General features: G+C 39.0%; 1 protein-coding gene across 1 annotated transcript; it reads right to left on the reverse strand.

The window, feature by feature from the left end:
• Positions 1-14541, reverse strand: mysm1 (Myb-like, SWIRM and MPN domains 1). Its single transcript, XM_053613970.1, has 20 exons — positions 14017-14541; positions 12772-12844; positions 12593-12663; positions 11148-11213; positions 10933-11005; positions 10710-10808; positions 9699-10122; positions 8421-8622; positions 8200-8330; positions 5857-5960; positions 5545-5622; positions 5116-5198; positions 4955-5009; positions 4817-4867; positions 3954-4028; positions 3043-3231; positions 1691-1823; positions 1387-1492; positions 621-678; positions 1-531 (listed from the first exon to the last, which is right to left on the reverse strand). The coding sequence occupies exons 1-20, from the start codon at positions 14070-14072 to the stop codon at positions 169-171; spliced, it is 2490 nt and encodes an 829-aa protein (XP_053469945.1). The 5' UTR covers positions 14073-14541; the 3' UTR covers positions 1-168.
• Between the last annotated feature and the right edge of the window lie 641 nt (positions 14542-15182).

Here is a 15182-nt window from a genome sequence, read left to right on the forward strand (position 1 = left end):
TGTTGTTACAATGAGATGTTTAATTGCTGCCAAAATTACATCAACATGAGGTACAGTACTTTGCAAATGATTATTATTCTTACTACAAAACACAGCTGAATAACATTAGTATCTGCAACAACAGGAGCTCTCCTTAATAACTTAGCTGCTCATTAGGTCAGATGAATGTCAATACTCAGGTTCTGCTGATGGTACAAGAGGTATATTTACTTCTTTACCAGCTACAACTTGACTTCCAGAACTTGAGCTATTAAAGCCTTTATCAGAATTGCTAGCGTTAATGATGGACTGCTCCTCATTTGAACACATCTCCTCATAGTCCAAGACCTCACTACTGTCCATCAGCTCGGAGGTGGTGAACGTGTGTGTAGGAAACTGTTTAAATTGCTCATGAAGATGAGAGGACGAGCCAGAAGCTTGCTCTGTCTCTTGCTTATCTATGAAATGTGTAACGAACAACGCTTCGATCTGGAACAGAAAGGTCTCGGTCTCTGGGATCTCTGCCAGAATCGTCCTAAGTGATGTGAGCATCTGTGGAACAATTACACTTGTACTTAAACTCCATATATTTGAAGGAAATGAGAAAAAAAATCTTATCCTAGTTCATCCTAGGTCATTACCTTTTCCAGGCATGTGAGCGAGGAATCGCTGCGGTAGAGTCTTTCCATGGGCACAGACCTGCAGGAGAAACCCATGGAGAGGATCACACGATGAAAAACATGACACAGACGGCATACATTACCAAAAACCGAGAATTTCCACACATTTTGCCTAAACCTCCTAAGAGCAGTTGTTCAGACTGAGACAGTTAGCACTTATGCTGAAAATACACTCTCAGTCCACTTTATTAGGAACGCCTGTACATTCATGTAGTTATCTGATCTACCAATCATGTGGCAGCAGCACAATGCAAAAAATCATGCAGATACAGGTCAAGCGCTTCAATTACGATCACAGCAAACATCATAATGAGGAAATGTGTGATCACTGTGACTTTAACTGTGGCATGATTGCAGGTGCCAGATGGGCTGGTTTGAGTATTTCATAAACTGCTCAACTCCTGGGGTTCTCACACACAGGAGTTTACACAGGATGGTGGATAAAACTGCATACAAACAGCTTTGGTAAGACATTCTCTCATGTCTGTCTCATCGAAAGTCTGTAATTTATGGTTTTGAATTTACATCATCTACAGTAGTTGTGAATCGCGTTGAGATTCCTGTCTGATCTATTCTTACATAAACTACAGATTAGATACTATAGATTAGGTTAAAAGCATGCGGGAGTATTCGGTTAACATTCCCGGTGCATCCGTAGTAACGTAAGAAACAAAAATGAAATATCATTCACACAGGTGTTTGTTGTATAGGACAGAAATGCACCAACCCATATGAGTGCCTGTACTTGAACACCACCCATTCTGCTCTCCTCATCACTTCGGTCAAATCTGGAGGCTCAGGGGAGATTTGATACTCAAACTTGTACGGAAGCTCTAAGACAAACACGCATCACAGAATAACAAACATTTTTCAGCCAATGGGTTGGCACAAAAATATACTTAATGTGTTCAGAGGTTTTGAAATAATTAACATTTCTACAGATTTACATCTGACCCAAGTTCTTTATACTCTCATGAATTATGTTGATTGCATAGTTTGAACTTTTAGTTGAAGAGAGGTGAAGTACATACTCTGAGTGCCAGCGGATCCAGTCTCTTCCTGCACTAGCAGACATGTATTCTGGGACACAGGGGAGGAGTTACTGGGGTTATATGGGCTCACAATCATTCCTATAAATGGAGCTCCTCCTCGAGAGAAATAATTCTGGAGGTCAGAGAAGACAGAAGTTAGAGAGAGAGAGATACTTCTTAATTATTGTCCTAACTGTAGACATGGATATTTTCAGGTGTGTAGATATTTGGACATTTGTTATATTCACTGCCTGATTTAAAAAGGTCAACATACACAGACCAGCCATAACATTAAAACTGACAGGTGAAGTGAATAACATTGATTATCTTGTTACAATGGCACCTGTCAAGGGGTGGGATATATTAGGCAGCAAGTGAACAGTCAGTTCTCCAAGTTGATGTGTTAGAAGCAGGAAAAATGGGCAAGTGCAAGTATCTGAGTGACTTTAACATGGGCCAAATGGTGATGGCTAGACGAGTGGGTCAGAGCATCTCCAAAACAGCAGGTCTTATGGGGTGTTCCAGGTATGCAGTGTCTAGCTAGCCAGTCTGATCTGATCCCAATGAAGGGGCAGTGTGATGCTCTGGGTAATGTCATGCTGGGAAACCTTGGGTCCTGGCATCTATGTGGATTTTACTTTGACACGTACCACCTACCTAAACATCGTTGCAAACCAAGTACACGCCCTCATAGCAGCGGTATTCCCTAATGGCAGTGGAATCTTTCAGCAGGATAATGTGCACTGCCACACTGCAAAACTGTTCAGGAACAGTTTGAGGAACATGAAGACTGCAAGGTGTTGACACGGCCTCCAAATTCCCCAGATCTCAGTCCGATCGGGCATCTGTGGGATGTGCTAGACAAACAAGTCAGATCCATAGAGGCCCCACCTCGCAACTTACAGGATTTAACGAATCTGCTGCTAACGTCTTGGGGCCAGAAACCACAGCACACCTACAGAGGTCTTGTGGGGCCCATGCCTCGACAAGTCAGCGCTGTTTTGGTGGCATGCGGGGACCTACACAATATCACGCAGGTGGTTTTAAAGTTATGGCTAATCGGCGTACTTTTGTTTCATTTAATTCGTGTACTCTCTATTGGGCCTCTGTATCACCTCATATTTATAACCCAGTGATACAGGAAGTCATGGATGAACGCATAAGAGTTCTTAAACACTTAAACTTAGAAAAGTAAAATAAATGCGAACATGCTTCATTTACATTTTGTTGACAGAGGGCTACTGTGGATTTTCAGCATTGTCTATCCAAGCTTAAATTACACTAGTAATTAAATTAAATATTCAAGAAGAAAAATTCAATGAACTTCAAACGCCTGTCATTCTCGTTCATACCTGGTACTTGGCCTGAGTGTCAATGTCTCTGAGGGAAGGGTTTGGGTCAAAAGCTGGATGTGAGTGATACCAGCCAACTACACTGTGACCCCTGACCCCGAGCATCTCAGATGCTTGTGTCTGGGAGACAGGGTCCATTTCACACTGCAGTCCAGTGCTGAGGCTGTTACATGGTTCTGCTGCGCAAATCTACACACACACACACACACACACACACACACACGTCAACAGCTACCTGCAATTTCAGGCCAAAAGTATGTGGACATCTGACCATCTCACACACACGTGGTTCTTCCCCAAACTGTTGCCACAAAGTTGGAAGCACACAATTGTTTAGAATGTCTTTGTATGCTGTAGCATTAAGATTTCCCTTCACTGGATGTAAGAGGTGCAAACCTGTTCCAGTATGACAGTGCCGCTGTGTACAAAGAGAGCTCCATGAAGACATGGTTTACCAAGACTGGAGTGAAAGAACTTGAGTGGCCTGCACAGAGCCCTGACCTCAACTCCACTGAACACCTTTGGGATGAACTGGAAATGGAGCCTCCTCACCAAACATGACCTCACTAATGCTCTTGTAGCTGAGTGAGCATAAATCCCCATAGCCACGCTCCAAAATCTAGTGGAAAGCCTTCCCAGAAAGTGGAGCCTGTTATTACAGCAAAAGGGGAATAAAACTGCACTGGGATGTTCAATAAGCATGTATTGGTGTGATGATCAGTTGTCTACAAACTTTTGGCTGTATTACTAACACTATTACAGTAACCATGTAATAAAGTTTTAATAAGTAAACTTTCAGATTTCTGCGTAGACATTATTTTGTTTCCTTCTACACTATGTAAGTGGAATTCCAGGCTAAACCATATCAGGAGAATTGACTGATCTGTTACAAAAGCGATTAAGGCTCTTACCCGTAACACTTTGTCCTCATGATCGTAAGATCCACCCAGGAGTCCGATCACCTCTCCCATAGAGACATGAGCATGCTGGCACAAGAGAGAGAAACATTTTACAAAGTAGCCATGTGCTAGTAGTCCAACAAAATGTGTTCTGGTAGTGAGCTCTTCTGTAATCACTTTCAGTTCAATAATTTATATTAAATATATGTATATATATAAATTTAAACAGATTACAAATGCTTGTAGCCTAAATTCTAAGACAGTGTAAGTTTGAATTTAAGACAATGTAACGGTGCAATTCCTTTCATTCCCAACATGTAATTTCAGACCAATGGAGGCTTCTTAAGGACAAACAGCACAGAAGGGAGTTCATATCCTGGCACTGGCATTACATTCAAGTCTCATGGATGTTATTAATCAGCGCTGAGTATAATACAAGTGACGTTTCTCTCAAAGCTTATAGAAAACCTTGCATAGTGTACATTCTGGGTGTGTCACAAGGACAATATCTGTATCTGTTTTAGTCTTCTAAACCATTTCAGAGCTCGGTTTTCTGGATCAAAACACTGACGATAGACAAAAAAAGCGAATAGTGTCCCTCATATTCATATCTGTATTTGCACCATTTTAGACCAAGTTATCTGTCCATTCCAAATAATATATTCATATTGGGTCATGTTCGTAGTGTACATGCTGTTTCAGTTTCACTTGCTGTATTAGAGTTCCTTGTATTATTTAAGTGTCTAGATTTATAACCATGTGCTAAAATGTGTCTTGGTGTTAAAATGATTGCTGTGTGTTCATGGTGGTGCTGTACAGTCCCTAATCCTGTCCATTCAGCATCTTAATTTTATAACCAAGCACTGTAAACATACCACATCCACGACAACCAGAGCTTCAGCACACACTATCACTCGGAATGGTTCCTGAAGATCAAAGACAAGGTACAGTTTACATATTCATACACTACATGTGGATTTATAGTTTAACCAGCGCGAAAGCGAGAGGTTTACCTGTCGTTCCTCTCCAAAGGCTTTGCACTGGATGAGCTGGAACGGATCAAAAGAGCTGCAAAGCAGGAAAAAAAACACTCGGATCTTGTCCTAAAACACAGTGTGTACTGTATCTACTTCCAAAAGCAAATGAGCTGGTGCAGTTACATAGATACACTCACCCTCGCTTAGGGAGTTTGCAGGGCTTTGGTTGCCTCTTTTTCATCTCCTCTCTCCTAAGGGCAAGTTCCTCTGCACTCAGATGCTGAAAGGCAAAAAAGGATTAATTTTCAAACTTCAGAGATAATCAGTAATAATTTTCCAGACTTAGTGGATTAGGAGTGGATGGACTGATCATAAATTCATGAATTAAAAATTATGATTACTTTCCAGAGCTTAAAAATGAAGGTAAGTAAGGAATAACGTACCAAAGGGTGCATTGTTATAGGAAAATAATCAAGGGTAGTGTGATGCGTTACCATTCCAAAGTTGATTATTTTCCTATAACTGCTTGTCCCGAAGTCTAGTCTAAGCCCTAGTTTACCAAAGCAATAACAATACAGTGATAACAATACAGAAAAACACATCATTACTTCATGTGAGTCCAGTACCTCATAGGTCTGGCCCTCCAGGTCTCGGGCATCACACCAGTTCCCAAAGGCGTCACGCACACGTCGTTTCCTTGTGCGCTTTGAAGACAAATAAATCACACAGATAAACATAAAAAAAAAGCCCAAAAAGGTACAGTAACTGCAAATCTAGCTGCTGCAAACATTAGCTACACATATGAGACACTACTTGAGCTACAACAAGTATGCCTGGCTGTAGCTGCTAATATTTGGTGAGAATACACAGTCAGTGATGTGTGATCTGGGATGCTAAATAAATAAACACAGGCTATGTGTTTGTACATGGATAGTCACCATGGACTGTAGTCTCTGAGCCAGCTGATAGGCCTCCAGACTGTCTCTGCTTTCCTTCAGACGCGAGCGGTCCACCGGCCGAGGACGGTTATAGATAGCCTGCTCTGTGGAGTGGGAGGAGGAAAAACAGTAGAAAATAATGTTTAGTTAAATATGTAATGATAACGATAATAAAATGTGCGAGGCAGGCATCTTGTACATTTTCCTATCACGATCATGTACATCTTCATGCTGTACCACAAAAGAATTAAGACACGACAGAGCTTGCTGTTATACAATAATAATCAGTGACTGGGAGTGTACATCACACTATGCTAATATCACACTACCCAGTCAAAAGTTTACACACTCCTTTATTTTTATTTATTCTCCATGTTGTAGAATAATAATAAAGTCATCAAAACTCTGGAGTAACACAAATGGAATTATGGGTATTATGTTGTGATAAAAAATCAAAAATAAATCAAAAAAATTTAGTATTTTAATATCTACAAAGTAGACACCCTTTTCACCTAGAATTTCCAGAAATGTATTCTTGGCATTTTCTCAACCGATTTCTTGAGGAATTTCCCCGAGATGCTTTTTAAACAGTATTAAAGGAGTTCACACCTACGCTGGACTCTTATTGGCTGCTTTTCGGAATATTTCGCTCCAAGTCGTCCGTTAAAAAAATACTGTTTTGTAAATAAAACATTCCTTTTCTAATGAAAGAAACGAATATGTTGGCACAATTACATTTTTGTCTACAACAACGATTTGAAACATTTAATCATACACCTTCAGATCAAAAGCTTTTTAAGATCATGAGAAACATTTCAGTCGAGTGTCCACAAACTTTTGACTGGTGGTGTAAATAAAGGATTAGTTTCCAACAACAGCAAAACAAGAGCATTTTATTCCTCTTACACTAAAGCAATTTACCAGTGATTACACCGTTATAATAACTATAAACAATCGTTCTCACCAACCTCTCTGTTTATATCACCACTGAAGTTAATAAGACCAAAAAAAAAACCCACAAAGCCCTCCGTCCTGAAAACGTTTTCTTATTTACAGCTTTACATCCGACACACACATTAGGCTCAATAACTGTCTTTTCAAAGAAAACATTAACATTTACACGTGTTGCATACAAGTCCCCAAACACATGATGTCTGTACTCTAAATACTCAATACATGATGTATTTAGTGCATTTGAAAACGGCGTTAAAAGCAGTGGTTAGTTTTGTCTACTGCTTGTTTATATCTGATTATAACCCTTAAGTATATGGGTCCTTCGCCAAGCGTTGCACAAACTGCACTTATGCGTGCCTAATGCATATTAACCTGGAAACTCTTGTGCTAATGATAAACTGTAAAAATAAACAAATAAATAATAACAACAAGTAAATTAAAAAATTAAATATATTTAGTTTGCTTGTCACTACTCCCCATATTGAGCTGCAACATTGTGCATCAGTTACATTGTTTTGTCAAAAACACGTCCAACAGAAATGACAAAACAAATTTTTGACAAAAAAAAGAAGCAAAAAAAACTGCACTTCCCTCCAGCACGCTTGCTTTAAAGTACACTCATTATGGTTTTTCAAATATTCCCTTTCATGTAATGTGTTATATTTCCGTTTGTGAATGTAAAAAGTCTGCGAAGTTTCAAAAATCAAAGCGCACGACAAACGGAGTTGTTGACTCCCAAAAGAAGGAATCGATTCTGAACAGCTGAAACGAGTCGTTAGTGATTCCAGACTTTACTTCCTGTACTAACCTACGTAGGTTTGTAACAAAAAGCCCCGCCTCTGGTCTTTATCCGCTGCTCGCAAACAGGCAGAGCTGAAACTCGTTATGGTAGTGGGCATTTCCTTTTTGAAACACGCTGACAGCGGTAGACCAATCACAACAGACTGGGACATCCGACCAATCAGAGCAGAGTGTGCTCTCTGAAAGGAGGAGTTTAGAATGAATCCTTTAGAATGGATCATTTAAGGAGTTGTTTGTGACACTGGGGGGAAAAATGTAATGCTGCAGTTTAAATGATGTGCACATTAAAGTGTTTTTTGACCTTGGATGCGTGTAAATCATGAGATATGAGATCGCAAACAAAATTAGGCACATTTCAAAACCATAATAGGTGCACTTTAATTACAACAGAACAATGACTGGCATTTATACATTGTGGGTTAGTTTCAAGAATTTTTCCATTAGTACTCGGTTATAAGGTCTATACAATTGGAACTAAAGACTTTCTGTGCTGTGTGCTGAACACAATGCTCTCTCAAATGTAACCACACTCCAAGGCCGGAGAATAAGACAACGCTAGACAAACTAGCACAGAGTTAAGAGGATTACCACAGTTGAAGTTGATCGCCCCTATGAGCTCCAGGTAAGTGTGTATTCGGCCGATGCAGTTCACGTCCCCGCAGTTCTTCAAGCCTGGACGCACTGACGTCTTATTTAAGTACTTGGGTTTGCTCTTCTCCCTAATACACACACACACACACACACACTTTAAATTACATGCTACAGTCTATTTTGCCTCATAAATCCATCAGGATCCATCACACACTCACCACTGGTCCAGTATGTAGTTGCGGATTTTCAGATATCGCTCCGGGGTTTTCGACAGACGACCCTCAAAGAATTCTGGGATGGCCTGCTTTTCTTCTTCTGTGACGGTGCTTGTGTCCAACGTTACTTCCTGTTCAGGGGGCTTCAGCTCCTCCTCTTCGTCCTGGTCCTCCGTGTCCTCTAGTGGACTCTTTTCAACTTTATCTACAAAAAGAAATACCAATGTTAATAATCCTCAATTAGGCCGGTCACGATAATTATCGACTTTTGGATTGACCTCCATCGTTTTTGCTGACCTCGATGTTGCTCAGTGTTTACATGCGTGTTTGTTTACATAAGAATGAACATCAGCAACATTTTAGCCTTTCGCGCTGCTTCTGTCCTCTCGCCTGCTCTAGGGCTGTCAAATTAAAATCTGAACTTCGAATGTTTTGTCAAATTTAAAATAAAACTGCACATTCGAATTTAAGACATGTAGCAAGCACTAGCACCGATTTTAATTAAAACTTACTGTTGAAAAAAAAAAACACATGCAAGATTTTTGAAGAGGAAAAATGTAGAAAGAATAGTTCTAGTGTAACATCGGGGATCGAGCCGCTTAAGCGTAAACTGAAGCTGAATAGTGAATGAATCGCGGTAAACTGAAGCGCTTTACTATCGGGGTTAATTAACTCACCTATACACACAAGAGATTAAATCACACATATACACACAACATAAACCTAATATTACAACTCGCTTCTGCACAAAATGACACGAATGCACAAGTGATCTTTAACTTAAGTAAGGCAGGCGCTCCGTAGAACAGTAAGTCACGCTGTGAATACGGACAATGAATAACTAAAGTATAAAAAAATTCACAATATTGTATAACAATCCATTTTATTTATTGTTTTGGTTGAGTGTTTATTTATTTATTTATTTGTTTCATTTATTTAGGATATTAAATGTTGTTTTTTTATATTCCAAATCCAATGTATGAATATTCTTAAGAATTAAAAGTTCATTGCTCTTTGAAAAGGTGTACTTGCATTATTGTTATTATATTATCATTATATCACTCACATAAAAATGCTCTTAAAATGACAATAATATTGTTTATCGCAATTATTTCTGGGACGATATATCGTCCAACAAAAGTAGCGATCGTGACAGGCCTAACCTCAATAGTAATAAATGCACAGTGGTTAAGGATAATACTAATACTAATATTTTGTTGCTGAATGAGCATATAAATCATGTGATGGACATGTATGGCTTTAAAAATAAGCAGCAGGTACCTTCAGAGCACTCATCCTCGTGTTGGGGCTGTGTTTTTGCATCCCAGGACTCTGTCTGATCTCCAGGTTCTGACTCGGTCACGGTCTGAAAGTGGCTGCTGTTCCCCTCAGAGATGAGCTCAGCAGGTGTATCAGACTCTTCCACTACGTCCGAGAACGCTACTTGAGCTTGGTCTTGAGGCTGGTCCAAATCTTTGGGCTCGTCTCTGAAATCGAACTGGTTCTCAGGCTGACTCGCATCGTCACTCAGGTCATCGGTGATGTCCACGTCCTCGTCGTCAGACAGGCGTTCGATGCGTACAGCGTTGGCCAGAGCAGCGGTCTGAGGCTGGACAGAGGGAGGGCTGGATCCTGATGGTAGCGCGTGAAGCAGTGCACTCTGGGGCTTAGTGGAAGACACTTCAGCATGACCTTCAGCTTTAGCCTTTAGATTAAAATACAAACAGAAGAGATGAGAGACCAGTTCTGCAGATTGATTTCATGATTTATTAGTTTAGAGTCGAGTAAGAAGAGAATGAAATGATAACTAGGATAACTGAGCTGATGACAGTTTGTTGCAGCCACAAATACAATAAATGGCAACAATTTTCAACAATTTGCATAAACACTGATGCGTAATCTAGTAAAAGTACTGTAATTACAATGATAAGGTACTAGAACCGATGTATCAGAAGTCATTTCTGATGATTAAAGGTGACAGAGACAACCCTTTATAGTTTATATTTAACTTAAAGCAGCAGTATGTCATTTATAGAGTTGTTCTAGACTGGAAAAGGTAAACAAAAAGCATGAATATAGAGAAACATGCTGCAGATCAGTTTTTCGAAGGCACCTTTGAAATTGTGCGATAATCTGAATTTCTAACGCCTCTATAATATCTTTAACATGTTCACGTGCTGATGCGCACACAGCACCATCCATACATTAAACCCAAATTTCAGAACACCTCACGAATCTCTAAAAGCTCAAACATGGCAATGAATATCTCAAGAACGTGCTGTAGTGCCGTACCTTGTTCTTAAAGTACTGCCTGGCATAACTCTTCACTTGAAGAACTGTCCTAGAGCCAATCAGCTTCGCAATTTTCGTCCACCTCCGACCAAACTGAGCCTGGTTCAGTACATGGTCATAAAGTCACAGCAGTGTTATTGTACGTGTTTAACATGATTACTGTATACGCTAGCTGTTGTATGTTTGTAATGCCGATTAAAACTAAGGGGAAACAATAACGTACTAGTCCTTTCTCAAAGAGATCTTTCTCCTCTTGTGCCCAACGAGCCGACGCTCCAGAGCTCTTCACCGGTGACCTGCGCGGAGTTACACAAACTTTCTCAACTCGTTTTCATGAAACCTTTTTTACATTTATTCGGCATTTTCTCCAAAAGTGGTTTGCTCTAGACAGTCACCTTAACACAAAATTGAGAAGAATACACTTCATTCTTTACTCACTTTTTTACTTTAGGCTTTTCGTCAGCCCATGCCACTTTAGGAACCTTCTTCCCAGCAAAATAATACGTAAACAAAGTTAAGGGCGTACACGTACTCTTTCGGACAAAATACAGGGTGACCGAAAGTCTCCATAGATAGGGGAAATTAATTAAAAAATTTTAGCAAAATTTCTTCCAAAATTTTTCATACTTATATACATATAAAAAAATTTCAGATAGCCTTTAAGAATGCCTTTGACAAGAGAAGAATGTATTGAAATCATTCTCATGGCTGTATCGGGACGCTGTCGCAAGGTTGCGATGGACTCGAATGGAGGGGGCGGGGTCCCGGACCCCCAATAAGCGTTAAGGGACTCCTCATAAGGCCCAAATATTTAACTTGAGGGTATCCCAAAACTCTCCATACAGTAGGGGACTATGTATTCCAGCACCACGTCGGGTCGTGCTCTGTGGATGTTGGTGGAAGTCTGCGCCTCAGTTGGTCCGCAACACTTCCAGTCTTTTTGAATGTGATAATAAGTTTGGCGACAGCGTCGTGTGTGATGTGACTGTTAAAGTCCATCGCAACATTGCGACAGCTTCCCGATACAGCCGTGAGAATGATTTCAATACGTTCTTCTTTTGTCAAAGGCGTTCTTAAAGGCTATCTGAAATTTATAACTATAATATAAACTAAGTAGGGAAGACATTTTGTAATTTTGGAAGTCATTTTGAAGTTTAAAAAATGTTAATTTCCCCTATGTATGGAGAATTTTGGGACTCCTTGTGTAATTCCAGAAACATAAACATTGTCTGTAATTTGTCCCAGTTTCATAAGTAATCCAAATTAGAGGTTTTTTTGTCTGAAAACTCTAAACACGCTCAAGTGTGCCAGATGTGAGGATCCTCACTTTTCTAAACGAGCGGATCCTCATTTTCACCTCACGATGATGGTAAGATATAACACTTCTTTTTTTTTTTATGATTGTTTGGTATACCTAATTTATTGACACTGAATAGCCTTTATCTCTGAACAGTTGCTAGGTTATAATTCTAATATGCAAATAGTCTTTCTTTTCTTACGCTATGTTAGCTTACTATCAGACAGTTATATCTATCTAACATAATAATGAGGAAAACTTTTAAGAAAATAATGTACTAAAGTAAATTAAAAAATATACATACATATATATATACACACACACACACACACACACACACATATATATATATATATATATATATCAGGTCAGAGTGTAATTTTTAAATTTGTTTATATTGAAATGGGAAATATAGCAACATCAACACCCTGGTTGGTGAATTTCGATGAATGGTTCGAACACTGTCCACGAACGTTCACTGGCGAAGGCACAACCGACGTGGTGTTCTCACACACAGAACCCCTATGTATGTACAGAGAGATTGGGATTTGAAAAGGAAACCCTGGGTCACTTCAATTAAGGATATTGTTCTTCCAGCAGCATGTTCTCAATGATCTCTCTGTTCTCATCGCTGATCGAGTTATCCAGGCTCCAGGGCTGAGAGAGAAAAATGAGACGACGTGAGAAATCCAATGAAGCTTGTGTTCTCAGTGTGTTGCTTCAACTAAAAAACTAAGGCTGTGACAATCCATAACTTTCTCTTACCAGCACTGTAGGGTCAGTCCTCCATGCTGACTGTAAGTACTGATCCTGGAGGATCATTGCTCTAGAAAGATCACTGGAAAATCAAGCAGGTGAGATCTTTACCCAAGTAATCTAATCAGCATCACAGGTAAGAGCATGACATCCTTATAGAGGTTCATTTTGTTAAGGCAAGAAATGTTCTTCTGATGAAAATGAACCAATAATTCACCCTTTTGCTTAAAATATACCTGCTGAAAAAAAACAACGGAAATTCAAATGGATTCCACTACAAGTACCCTTACAAACCATCAGCTAACAATTAAAACATTTCTGGTCCTTAATGGTTTCCACTAGACATAATATGCCACCAATAGAAGGCAACAAATTACCAGTAGAGACCCTTTACAGGGACCATTACAGTTCCCATTAAAACCAGTACAATTCCCATTATATCCATTACCAATTTTCTGAGGGTTTCTAAAGTTTTGTTTTGTTGTTGTTTTTTCAGCAGGGATATGACCAAATGTAACAGCATTTTCCCTTTATACCTGTTAACACGGCTCAACCCCAAATGTGTCCCTACTCCCCATGTAAGTGCAGAAATGAGGGTGTGAACTAATGTGTTTTAACAGCGTTTAAAGTGGACTACATGTGGAACAGAGCGCCATTGGGAACGCAGCCTTACTATCAGTGTCACTACTGAATCCTGGGCGAAAATCACTGTACATAACCATCCTTAAAAAGCTCAGGAACCCATTCTTTATATTTTTTTTTTACTAATTATATAAAGATGAAAAAGTTACATAAGCATTTGAAAGAAATTACTTACAATTACATGAAAACAACAACAACAACAACAACAACATGTAAATAGAGCATAGCATCTTACAGCAGATGGACCTGTCAGGGACAGAACCTACAGCTGTAAACATACATTAACATACAGATTTTACAGCACAGGGAAAGCATCTAAAAACATGGACCTTCTTTAAAAATTTCTTCAAGATATTTAAGGAATCTTAAGGAATAAAACGAAGAGATTTAAAAAGCAAATAATATTGCATTTTCAGGTGAGGGAAGGATGGAATAGCATTGGCAAATGTTTGTTAATGAATGAAAAATTACCGCATAAAGTAAATAAAACAAAATTAACCACATACTCCAAAGGTTTATTATTAGTATTGTTATATTTTTTTAAAAAAATGTCTTTAAAACGAAAAGAATGTGTAAAATTAACTCAGGAACGTATTCAGAAAGCATGTTTACCCATCATCTGCATCACATTCGTCTCCTTCGATGTCAACATCCACCTCGTCCGCCATGACGCTGGTGAAAACGGTTCAAAGCGGCGGAGAGGAGACGCGAAGAGCTTCCTTCCGTGTTGCTTTTTTCATAGCGACACCGTGTGGCCCGGAGGCGTTACTGCAGCCCAGTGTGCGAATACTGATACTGTACATAACCCCATTAACACGGTCTATGTATTAGTACTTATAAATACATCTGTGGGTGATACGTAGCCTAAACTAACTGCATAAGAATCAAATATCAACATTTATCAAAAATGGCCACCTTGTGCTTTTTCATGATTTCTTGAATTGCTGAACTGTTGAATTCTCAGAGTCTGAAGGTGTTGATTGTTGTTGTTGCTTCTTTTATTATTGTTGTTACTATCATTATTGTGTTTATTATTGTTCTTACTATTATTTTTTATTGTTATTATTGCTATTATTGTGTTTATTGTTGTTACTATTATTGTCAATATTATTATTGTTGTTGTTTATAATAATAAATATATTGTTTATTATTTTTTGGAAGGAGACTTCAGGGTCAGCTCTTTGTAACAGTCAGAGGTAAAGCTATAAGTTTACCAGCATGGGAAAGTCTTTTTTTCTTATTAACTTCAAAACAGAGAGGGAAAAAAAGAGCAGTGAGGAAACGACCGTTTATAACTTTTGTAACACGAGTGATAACAGAAGCTAAAGTGTTTCACAGAAGTTCAACAACAACAACAAACATAACTATAAACAGGCAAAAAGTATGATGCGTCATTTTAAAAATTTTATAACAACTAAAAACGTTAGTGTTGGGAAACTGCTGTGGTTTAAAAGACATTAAACACTTTCAGAGCATGCTGTTATGGGAAGAGAATCAATTTCAGGGAGATAAAAGCATCACACCAGCTGTGTTTTATTTCTTATATATAAAGCATGTCGTAGCATCGTCCATTTTTACTAGGTGTCTCTTACGATATTAAGTGTCTTTCTCAAAATATTGTTTGTGTTTTGTTGAGCTTGTTGTTAGATGTAGCTCATGAGAGTCCCTAGTGTTGTGATTTGGCTCAGTCTGCTCTCGTGCACATACAGTACAGTACCTCATAAAGATTATATACATTTCCAACTGGCCGTGAATATTAACTGCAGCGATTACCAGCC

The sequence above is a fragment of the Ictalurus furcatus genome, chromosome 25 (genome assembly GCF_023375685.1).
Source record: "Ictalurus furcatus strain D&B chromosome 25, Billie_1.0, whole genome shotgun sequence".
Classification (NCBI taxonomy): domain Eukaryota; kingdom Metazoa; phylum Chordata; class Actinopteri; order Siluriformes; family Ictaluridae; genus Ictalurus; species Ictalurus furcatus.